This window comes from Myotis daubentonii, chromosome 10 (genome assembly GCF_963259705.1).
Source record: "Myotis daubentonii chromosome 10, mMyoDau2.1, whole genome shotgun sequence".
Classification (NCBI taxonomy): domain Eukaryota; kingdom Metazoa; phylum Chordata; class Mammalia; order Chiroptera; family Vespertilionidae; genus Myotis; species Myotis daubentonii.
In genome coordinates, this window is record NC_081849.1 from 50,095,096 (window position 1) to 50,107,507 (window position 12,412).

Sequence of the window (12,412 nt, forward strand, 5' to 3'; positions counted from 1 at the left end):
GAATCTTAGAACATTTAAAATAATCTTTAGAATCTCTTAGCAGGTGATTCAAAACACACATGACCTGCCTGCCTGCCCTTCCGGCCTGGTATGCTGGCATTTCTTAAAAGGGTGAGGCTTCTGATTGCACCACACAACCAGAACAACGTGGGAAAGTTCTGTTGTCCTTAACAAATCCTTCAGCATCCTGTACTTCTATTTCCTGCCTGTTAGAAAGAGGTCCGTGCCCTGTTCCTTAAAGTCCTCCCATCGCAAATAGCAGAATTACTTCTGAAAGAACACAAAAACCAAACCACATAAATGTTATGGAATTGATAGCGTTCACTTACATATCATTTTTAAGAACTTGTTCAATCTGAGTCATGGTTTAGAGAAAAAGAGTGTATGACTATTCTGTGTTGAACTCATGGCATTTTCTCCCCTTAGATTACCGTTCTCATCCTCTCCACATCTCTGTTGATAAATGGGTCGGACAGCATCATCCCATTTTACAATTCAGGCAATGAGAGGTTAAGTACATAGCCATTGCCAGTAACCAAGATGAGAGCAGGACTTAAGTCTCCTGTTCAAAGCTGAGGTTCATTTTACCTCCTCCTTAGGCCAAATTGCTACCTCAGAAACTACCTTTTTGGTCTTGGCTGTAAAAATAGGGTCATATCATATCTATAAAAGGTGGTCACTCTTAGAGCTAAGATTTTCTTATCTCAGGCATCAGAGACCTGAGTGTTTGGGGCATACATGTGCTTTATACATTTAGCAACATTTTAGAAAACAGTCACCTAACGGGCTGGGAGTGAGCCGGCCATATCTGAAGCAGAGGGAAAATCTGAGTCATCCTGACCTAGGATGTGGGCTTTGGCCAGTGGCTCTGAAGGAGGAAAACATTTCCAAACCCACTCTGACTCGGTACAATACTGGACAATCTTTATGAGTTCTTTCCCATGGTATGACTATGGGCTATTTTCTTCATTGTGCTTCCAGTAGACTTTTTAATTGATTTAAATTAATCATCACCATTAGACACTTGTGAATAGTTTTCCTATCGCAAATACAAATTCTTTGAAAATTATTTTAAACTATTATTTTTAGGAGAAAAGGCCATAGCAATGCTCTAGATTTAGCTTTTAATGCCTTGATAGAAACTTGAAGATGCTGAAGCCATGTCATTACCATGCCATTCGTTTCCTGCTACTTGCTTGACACATAACACATACCAGGAAATGTTGCAATTGTCATGGTAAGGGTAAATTTTAACCGCTTCATATTTTGAATGTCATTAAGTTAAAAAAAAAAATCCTATGCCGGTATTCACACATTTTGACCTCAGAAAACATGATACATTAATTTTTAACTGTATTTCATAGTCGTCATATGGCAAAATGATTCACTGCTGTATCTTCAGTTCTTGGCATAGTGCCTGGCAGATAGTTGGTGCTCATTCCATGCTGATGGAATGATGTTGCATACTGGTTAGAAGGATATGGGGCAGAGTTTTTCTTTAACTAAAAAATATGAGCAAATATTTTTCTTACTTAATGATTGAGGTCTTATTGGATTAAAAGTCACTTAGAGAAAGTCCCAGATGCATTGATGCTGGTGAGACTCCTTTCTAGCAATTTCTAATCAGAGAGGACCAGGCAAGAAGAGCCAGGCACCGCCAAGGGTAAGAAGGACATTGCTGTCCGCACAAAGGCTGTTCCAGCCAGAGCTGTAAAATGTACAGGGGTCTTGTTTGTTAGGACACCTGTTTGGTCTTCCACACAAGGAATTCAAATGCCCAGAATTACTACTTTGGGTGTGGAAACAGCCTGTGAGTACGAATTCACACATTCAAGCTAAGATTATACTTAAAATGCTTCCTGATGGTGATACTTAATTCTAAAAATGGGGCCGTCTACAGTTCACCTTCTAAATCTAACATTACAATCATCTTGGGTTATTTTTATAGTCAACTAGATGAAAGCATATAATAGGATAAGGTAGGTCAATTTAAGTCTCTGGGAGCATCTGTGTTTCTATTGTGTTCAACTCTAGAATTTTTGTGTGAACTGAAGCAAACTAGCATTTCTGTGTTTTTTATGATCTTCTGGAGAGGAAATATTTGACAGAACAGAGTTTTGAAAAAACAAACTTCTAATATTTTCCCAAACTAAGTGAAACTTTCACAAATCAAAAGGACAGGATATGTTAGAATACTATGAAACCTTTTATGAGGGATAACCTGTATCTTTAAGGACAAATATTAGTATAATAGTACTACTATTTCCACCCCCATGGAGAAGGTCAAATGTAGTTCCATTGTAGGATATTTTCGTTTGTTTATGAGAAACATTTAAATTTAATAAAATTTATTTTTGAAAAGTTAGATGTGCAACTCTATATGTCATAAGTGATACTCAATTCTGTCCCCAACTGTATCTGGGCTCATATCCTAACCTTGATGTTTCATAATTTTTATTAGTGTCATTTCTTAACAGTCTTGCCATTACTACCACATAAAACTGTGTAAACATATTTACCTATTGTCTCATTTTAGTATATAGTTTCTAGATGTTGATATCAATAAAACATTGCATATGACGTCATATGTTAACTTAAATTTGTACAAATATACCAATAATCCAGTGTTATGTTTAGGAGCCAAACTCCCAGAGCATATTGATCTTTATGAACAATATACTCCTTATATGAAAAAAAAAAGTTATAAATACATTATCATGATTAGATTTTGTCTCTTCTTGGGCTATTGGTGTGTGGTACTTTCAGAAGACTTGGTCAAGAGTTGGAAGAGAGAAAAGAAATGGACCTAATATCTCATATAAATATGATACCAACCCTATCCTGCTTTTGTTTTTTGTTAGCTTTTTTGTATCATTTGTTGTATGGGCTTCATATCCCCAGTGAAATATTTTCTAAAATTGAAGAAAAAAATGAAGAATAACAGAACCTGGGAAAAGAGCTCAAAGTGAAAAACCAACTGAGCAAAGGAGTGACAGTGTCATTCAATACTACTGTGAACTTACGTCATTGCCTAAACACAAATTTGGGTTCATTTTAATAACTAGGAAAGTATTTAACCATTTAAAAACACATTCATATGACTAAATGAGAATTCTTATCAGCATACCATTTCTCAAAATAAGTAGGATTTACTCCCCCGACCTGTATATTATTTCCAGAATTAAACTCTCGAAACATTTAACCTTAGTACTAGAACATTAATTGAAGGACATACTTTGTCGAATGGTGATCCACTCTCCAGTAAGTTGTCTTGGACAGATAGTATCTGAGACTCTCATCCCCTCTAATAAAAGTTTAAAGTTCTAATTGTTTGGTTCTATATAGTGGGTAGTTTTTCAGCTGTGGAAGTGATCTCTAAGCTTAGATTTATTTGCTGCCTCATTTATAGTTTAAAGTAATGTATATTTATTAGAATGAACATGTTATTAATGTTTATAGAAAATGTGGATAGCACTAGTGCATATAGCACTAGTGCCTATAGAGATGGATTATACCATTTGATAGAGTAATCCTCCAAGAAAATGGCTCTGCACTCTAAATCAATTTTATTCTATCTGAAAACCATTGAGATGTCTACTTGACCCTGCTTCTCAGTTTCAAATAATTCTCTTTTCTATTCCAATCACTTGTCTGGTTTCTTTAAGCAATTCATTTTTGGATGTTATGCAGAAAAATTGTTATCCTTTAAATCAGCTAACGAAAATTTCTGCATGCAATTCATATTGGGTGGGGGTAATTTTCTCTTCACTAAATTGTGCACAGAAGAAGATATTCTTTAGGAAACTTTTTAAGTCCCATTTTTAGTGAATGAGTATAGCATACTAGCTAAGGCTGTAAATACTAGAACCAGACGATCTTGGCTTTGATATTGCTAGCTTTGCAAGCTTGGTAGGGTGATTTTTTTCTGTTCCTCAATTCCTTCTGTAAAATGCAACCCTAATATTACCCGAAATAGGATTGTTGTGAGGAATGAGTTAATACATATGAAGTACTGTGAACAGAATTTTTGGTAAATTTTAGCTACTATTACTATTATTCATAAGTATCATATAAGACCTTGCAGGAAAAGCCAAAGCATTATTTCATAGTAGTAAGATTTCTTTGTATTTGTAGCCAGACTTTTGTCATGTATATTGGCACATTAACAATACTTTCATTTTTTTAAGAATATATTTTCATTTATTTCAGAGAGGAAGGGGAGAGAGAGAAACATTGATGAGAGAGAATCATTGATTGGCTGCCTCCTGCATGCCCCCTACTGAGGATTGAGCCCCAAAACCCAGGCATGTGCTCTGACCAGGAGTCAAACTGTGACCTCCTGGTTCGCAGGTCTAGGATCAGCCACTGAACTACGCTGGCCTGGCATTAACACTTTTAAAAGAAGGACCCATAGCATTGACTTAGAAAGACAGTGCCACCGTTATTTCAAAATCCTAGTCAATATGGCAGTTTTTATTTGTTGTGTCCACTGTAAGTCTGGTTTGCTTGTGATGAATTTTCCATCACTGAAGGTGCTTTAACATGGCCATTACACGTAATAGTATAGTTCACACAACTTGTTAAAGTTTTTTAAATTCCATGAGTGATCTTGCTTCTGAGAGTGACAGTGCGCCCTCACAGTGCCGGTTTTAGAGCAACCCTTCAGGGAATCTAACTGATTCAAGGAAGAAGAATGAAGATCTGGTTTCCTTTACCTTCCGAGGGAAACACCAGCTTCAGGAGCAGCAGTCATGCCGGCTTCAAGGCTTTTAGGCATAACGACATCTCGTTCACCGTTTCCCATTCATTTGCTTTGCAGCTTGCAGTGCCCCACAACGATGAATGGACCCGATTTGCCAGGACCCTCGTGGAGATCCGTGCTAACAGAGCTGACAGCGAGGAGGAAGGTGCCGTGGAGCTGTCTGCCTAGTGGAAGTGAGCCACCCCACCCCAGCCCCACCTCCGCCTTCCAGAGCTCAGCCTCTACAGTCATCCATCCCATCGTGACCTGTGTCCATTCAGTATCAGTGTTGCCATGACATTTTGGGTGCCATATTGTGCCAGCTTTGCTCTAAATGTATCTCACCCTGGCTCCACTAACCTGAAATTCACCAGAGCATTTTTATCTTTATATTTCTGCCTCAAAAATAAGGGCGGGGGCTGGGGGGGGGGGGACCTTTATGGGTTTAGTTGTTGCCTTTTAACTACTTAGTAGCTGTATTTAATAGCTGGAAACCTCTGGTTAAATTTGTGCTTACATGCACTTCTGGCATAGTCCTATTAAATCCATATGAAGCCAGATATGATTAGGTGCAGATGTGGTGTGTTCCATGATATGGTACAGGGCCAAAGACTTGCGATGTGGTGTTTTACATGGTGACTCACATTGTGAATGGATTTACTAGAAGAACGTTGCTGCTCCTTATTTATTGTGGTGTGCTGCATGGAACATATTTATTTGAAAGCATTAAAATAAACGATCCTAGAGCATGTGCGTAATGAGAGGACTGTATTGTCTCCACTGCTGTTGAGGTTACATTAAGTTCCAAATAACAATTACAGTATGCCGGTTCCACTGAGGACATGAAATCTTTAGAGGTTTGTTGCAGTGAACAGAATGAATTTTAATGCCTATTATTTCTAGGTACTGGAACAATATTTCAAATGTAGTTGACTATTGATACTTGTCGTTCAAGCTAATCCAGTCTGACAAAAAGTCTGTGGTTCCTGAATATGACACCGGTATTGCCAATAAAATGTTCCAAACCAGGTCTGAGCCAGCATGGAGAAATCCTTCGCTTGGGGGGAAAAGGCCTGATTAGAATTCTGCTGTGACAAGGGAGTGGGGGAGATGTGATAGGGCTCTGGGAAAGATTGATAATGAATTACAGGCAGCCAACCTGGCTGGACCCAAACCAAGACTGGCCTCATTTTTATGAGGGAATGTGGGTGGTTTGTTGGAAAGCTCTCCCTTATCTCTTCAACAGAGCAACTCTTGCCCAAAAGAGTAAGAGAAACCAGTTAAGATGCACACATACGAAATGTGCTACACATTTCATTATTTTTCATTTTTATTCACACCAGAAAAATATGTTTAAGGCTATTGGACTAGGAAATATGTCTATAAACAACTTTAATGAAATTTTTTTCAAAAAGCCATTTCATGCCTAGAGAGAATTTAAATAAATAGTGGTTGAGTCATGAAAAACATTTGAAATCAGCTTTTCAGGAAGAGAATTTCCGTGGTCCTTTGTTGGTAGGGATTCCTTAAATTATGAGATTTAAAACATTTTTTAAATAATATAATTTTCTCCAAGTGCCCCATCCCATATAGATATTGGAATTCTTTGTAAACAGAAAATAAAAATTTAAAGATTATATGTGAATGTCTTAAATAGGTTTAAAAGCAATTTAATAAAAAGCACGGGGGGGGGGAGGGGGGATTTTTTTCAAGCATACACTAAAGGACTGAGAACAAATCAGTGACCCAAGAGTTGCTATTATAGACCAAACGCTACATGATTCAATGAGTGAAGAGTGAAAGTGCAAAGGCCAGAGACACTAGTAGTAATGACAAGAGTTTATACATGTTCATGGATTGGAGTGTCCATGGTGGGAAAAGATGTGGTATGGAACTTACGGCAAGCCCCAGTAGGGAAATGACAACAGTGGCCCATGGAGAAGGAAGAAGGCCTTGCTACCTCAAGCAAAGAATTACCTGACTTTTCAGAAAGAGCTTCTGGCATGTTAATGGGTCCTAATAGAAACACAACTTTTCACCATGGGATATAAAGATTTCAGACATCCAAACAGCCCATTATAAGTTGAGTCCTGTCAGCCAAGTTGGACAAAAATCCCTTGTTAGATGGAAATGGTGGATCCAGATCTATAGCTGAGTAGGACCACAAGGCACGAGTAAGCTGCATGAACAAGGAGCTCAGAAGCCCTATGTCACCCAATGGAATTTTACCAACACCCCTTTCCTGTGCCCATGTGGTCACATGTGCAGAGGGGGTTCTGTTTGATCAGCTGAAGAAAAAGGAAAAGGTCAGAGCTTAGTTGACCTCTGGGTTGGTTCAGTTTGTGGGTGAAAATTGAAAATGGGTTACAACTACATTATCAAGGGTGACCTTGAAAGATAACAAAGAGGGAAGAACTTTCCAATAGACAGAGCTGTGAGTTGTCTACTTAATCATCTCCTCTGTGTAGAAGGAGAAGTGAGTGCATATAGATATTACCACCCTAACCCAAGCCATCACCATCTTTCTCATGAGTTCTTAGAATAACCTCTTAATTTATCTCCCTGATTCGACCTTTAACCTATCTCTTCAGACTCTTTACAATATAGCCACTTGAATGAAGATGCTGTTACAACACTGAACTCCTCAGCTCAAAACACATCAAATGGCTTTGGGAGTAAAAGTCAAAGTCCTTATGGTGGCTCGTGGGAACTATATGATTTGACTTTCTCTCTCTCTGATCTTATATCCATCTAGTGGCCCAGTGCACGAATTTGTGCACATTCAAAGGAAATTAATTAGAAGAAATATTTTAATATCACTTTTTGCCCTTTCTCTATAATAGAAGTGCCAACTAAATTCATGATTGACAATGACAGATCGAAACACATGTGTGCGATTGCCGCCAGCGAGAGCTTTATATATATAGGTAAACTTGTTTAATTAGACCTGCCTGCTGATTTAGCTAAAATTTTCCAGCCCAGTGAAGCACCCCAACTTCTCTTTCAGGTAATTGTCAGCAACACAGCAAGCAGTAAGTATCAACATGAAGCAGATTATTATTGTAGATCACACAGGGAGAACAAAGGATAAAATATTTAACTGCAGCAGTGTTTGACTATATGCTGTGCAGTGAGAAAACCTGAAGTCATTTTCAAGGTACACCATTTCTTACTTCTTTTCAGTCAGGTCAAGTTTCTAAGCTTTCTAACTCTCCATTTTCTGGCTAATGAAAAGAAAATAGGATTCCATCAAGTCTCCTATCTACCTACTCCAGGACTTCTGTGAGGATCAAATGAGATGAGGCACAGGAAAACGCTTCACAGACATTTGGTTAAAGTGTAAAATGTTTCCACCTGGCTATAAAGCAAGTCATGTTCCTGGGCTGAAGAAATTCCAAGGAGGCTAGTCGTTAGGGAGAGGAAGCCAGGAATTGCTGTGTGACATCATTACCCGGTGCCCACAGTCACCGTTTCAGGGCTGGGCTGGGCTGTGGGCAGCATCTTTTGCCATGGGATCTTGGCAGCATTAGCTACAATTTGGTGGGGTGTCGCTCAGGGGTGGTGGTGGGGCCTGTGTCCCACTTGGAGGAAGCCAAATATTGCTTTGTCAGCACCAAGTCCGCAGTGCTGTTTCTCTGTAAATGGCCATGCAGCTCCTGCATTGAGCGTCTGCCCCCTAATGGTCAGTGCGTGTCATAGCAACTGGTCAGACAGTCAGACACTTAGCATATTAGCCTTTTATGTATATAGATTACTCTAATCTTTACTAATCCACTTCAAGTACTCCAATCACACTCTTCCTTTGACACACCAGCATATCTGATTATAGGGCTTTTGTATTAATGGTTTCTTCTTTCCAGAATGCCATAAGCACTGAGTTTATAAAACCTCATGCACATATATTGAAATTCCACCCTTTAATTAGGGTCATTCTTCTGATTGATTGATTGATTTTTCAACTAAGTTATTCTGTTGTAATTGTTAATTCTCATCTGAGGATATTTTTTCCCATTGATTTTTTTTAGCGAGAGTGGAAGGGAGGGAGGGCTGGGGGGAGAGAGAGAGAAACATTAATGTGAGAGAGACACATCAATTGATTGCCTCCCAAATGTGCCCAGACTGGGCCTGGAGTTGAAACTGCAACCCAAGTACGTGCCCTTGGCTGGGAATCAAACCCAGACCCTTTAGTGAGTGGGCCAATGCTGTAACCACTTAGCACACCAGACAGGGCTCAACTAACTTTTTATCTGTGGAAGTAAATGTCCCTAAAGGCCTAACATCATTGTCAATATGAATAAGCCATAGTTGAAAACAGCAACAGCAGCTGGAGATAAGCTAAATGCATTTGATGTTGCCTATTAGAGAAAGCACTGAAAAAGAAAAAGGATTAATAATAGAATAAAAACGAGGAAAAGTATGTTTCTGTAGTTTTATTGAGGTATAATTTACATACAATAAAATGCACTTATAAGTGCATTTGTTAGTTTAACAAGTTTTAATAATTATGTACACTCAGGTAGCCACCAAACAAAGCAAGATACAGAACATTTTAATAAGCACAGAAAATTTTTTCATAACTCTTTCTAACAATCATTTTGATTTTTGTCAACATAGATTAGTTTTGCCTGTGCTGTTCTTAAACTTCATACAAGGGAAATCATATAGCAAGTCTTATTTTATGCCTGGATTATTTTGCTCAATATAATTGTCTTGACATTTATTCATGTGCTAAAATGTTTCAGTAATAAATTACTTTTTATTGCTGACCAGTATCCCATTTTAGGGTTATACTGCAATCTGTTTATTCACTCACCAGTTGATGAACATTAGTGTTATTTATGGTTTTAGGCTTTTTTGTATAATATTGCTATGAATATTCTTACACAATTATTTTTGTAGGCATATGTTTTCTTAGATAAATACTGATTAGAATATTTGAGTCATATGGTAATTCTGTTTCACTTTAGAAGAAACTTCAATAGTTGCTCCACAGCTTCTCCAACGGCTGGTATTATTGGTCTTTTTTTTTAATTTTAGAGATGATAGATAGATAGATAGATAGATAGATAGATAGATAGATAGATAGATAGATAGATAGATGATAGATAGATATTGATTTGTCATTCCACTTATTTATGCATTCACTGGTTGCTGCTTGTATGTGCCCTGACTGGGAATCAAACCTGCAACCTTGGCATATCAGGCCAGGGTCTGGTCTTTTCAATTTTGGTCATTTTGGTAAGTATGAGACAATATCTAGCTGTGGTTTTAGTTTGCATGTATTTGATGACTAGTGATTTTAAGCACCTTTTCAAGTGCCTGTTAGCCATTCTTACAGGTCTGTCTTATCTTCTGTGAAATAACTGATCAGATATTTTGGCCAGTTTTTAAAATTGGGTTTCCTTTTATGATTAATTTAAAGAAGTTATTTACTTATTCTAGCTATAATCTCTTTATCAGATATATGTGTTGCAAGTATTTTTTCCCCAGTCTATAGCTTAGAATTTCATTCCCTTACTAAAATATTTTGAATGGAGAAATTTTGTTGTTGTTGAAGTCCAATTAACCCATATTTATCTTTTATGCTTAGTATCTGATGGTTCTTTCTCATAAAACTTTCCCTGCCATAGATCACAAAGATACTACCTTATGTTTTCTTCTGGACATTTTATTTTTTTAATTTATACATTTAGGGCTATGATGGATCTTAAATTAATTTTTGTGCATAGAATAACTAGTCAAAACTGATTTTTTAAAAAAATCTTTGGATATTTAGCTGTTTTGGCAATATTTTCTGAAAGGTTATTTTCTTTTGACCCATTAAGTTTAATTAGCATACTTGGTAAAAAAGTCAATTGACAGTATACCTATAAGTATATTCATAAACCACTACTTGATGTCATTAAGCAATTTGTATACCTTTTCATTTATGGAGCCTTGTTTAATTTATCTCACTAATGTTTTTAGTGTACAGGTAAAATGTTCCTGTAAAATGGCTTTTTAAAAGATTTATTCCTAGATATTTCAGTTATTTTTTTATTTTTTAAATGTTTTTGCTTGTTTTCAGAAATAAAATTTATTTTTGTATATTTTGCAACCTTGCTAAATATACTTATTATGTCTAGTAGATTGATTTCTTTTCTACTTGGATTTTGTGGTGCTTCTTGAATATGCACATTAATGATTTCCATCAAGTTTGGAAGTTTTTCAGCCATTATTTCTTCCAGTATTCTTTCTCTGTCTCCCCTCCTCTGGAACTCCCATTATCTGTGTGTTGACATGCATGATGGTGCCCACAGGTCTGTGTTCAATTTTCTCCCTTGTTTATTCTTTCTGTTCTTTCAACTGCATAATTTAGACGTTTGCTTATTCTTTCTTCTGCCTTTTCAAATCTGCTATTGAGCTCTTTTAGTGAAAATTTCATTTGAGTTATTATGCTTTTCAACTCCAAAATTTCTATTTGGCTTAACATTTTTTTTTTCTAACTATTGATAATCTCTGGTGAGACATCATTCTCATACTTCTCTTTAGTTCTTATGAGATTTTTAAAAATTCATTGAGTACATTTTTAATAGCTGATTTAAAGTCTTGCTCTAGTATACTCAGTATATTCAGTGTCTAAGATTTCTTCAGGCAGAGTTTCCAATAATTTTTTCCCCGTGTATATGTCATACTTTGTTGTTTCTTGGCATTTATACATTTTTTGTTGTTGAAAACTAGGTATTGTAATAAACTCAGTAACTGTAATATTAATAGGAATCCCCTTAAATGCCCGGGACCAAGAAATTCTTCCAGTCTTTGCCAAAGGGCTCATGTGTGTGTTGAGGTGTACTTTCACCACTCAGCCAGGCAATTTGCAACTACATTAGCCTCTACTTCCTGTTTACTCAGAGCCTCAAGGTCAGCAGGAGTTGAGAGCTTAAGGTCTTTTCAGGTCTTTCCTGAACATGTGCACAGTTCTGGGTATGTGTGTGTGTTCTCCCAGAATACCAGGAATATGCCAGAGTAATTCAAAGTCCTCACAGACATCTCATTCCCTAGCTGGTGCTTTCACATGTATGGTTAGTCCATTGTTTGCTCTGTTATTTATTACCTCAGCTGCAACTAAGTTATGGTATCGACAAATGTCTCCCAGGAAGCAGTTAGCGCTAAGCCAGTTCCAGGAGTTAGGTAAAGATAGGTCTACCAGGGAGGTACCAGACAGTTCAGAACAAATGATTAGAATTCTTTGTGAATGAGGTAGTTTCTGCTTCCTGCAGTACCAGGTATGCGAGCTGTTATATTCAGAGCTACTGCTGGACTAGAGAGGAGGTTTGGGACTAGGGTAAATTAAAATGTTACAACGTTCACTATTCTTTCTGAGGATCAGCATCTGTCTTCAGCTAGTGTTCCCCTGGTTGCTATAAATCTTTGATTAGTTCTCAGAGTTCAAGAAGAAGAGTTGCTTCTGACAGTTTGGCCTGTTTTTTGTTTTATTGCTTTTAAGGAGAGGCAGAATTTGGAGTTACTTATTTTTGCATTTTGGCTCATAGCATTCTCACCCTTTTACTTTTAATCTGTGTTTTATATTTGAGGTGGTTTTTGTAAACAGCTTAAACCTAACAGTTTCTGCCTTTTAATTAGAGGGTTTAGTCCATGTACAGTTAATGCAATTTTTAGCATAGTTGAAAG

The 12,412-nt window shown here is 37.2% G+C and overlaps 1 protein-coding gene across 4 annotated transcripts in view; it reads left to right on the forward strand.

Annotated features, from left to right (window-relative positions):
• DYNC1I1 (dynein cytoplasmic 1 intermediate chain 1) overlaps positions 1–5,769 on the forward strand; it is a 283,514-nt gene extending 277,745 nt beyond the window's left edge. For all 4 annotated transcript variants that reach the window (XM_059712374.1, XM_059712376.1, XM_059712375.1 and 1 more), the window contains one exon: positions 4,820–5,769. In XM_059712374.1, the coding sequence (XP_059568357.1) occupies positions 4,820–4,930 (111 nt within the window). In that variant the 3' untranslated portion in view covers positions 4,931–5,769. The remainder of the gene's footprint in view (positions 1–4,819) is intronic.
• The last annotated feature ends 6,643 nt before the right edge of the window (positions 5,770–12,412 follow it).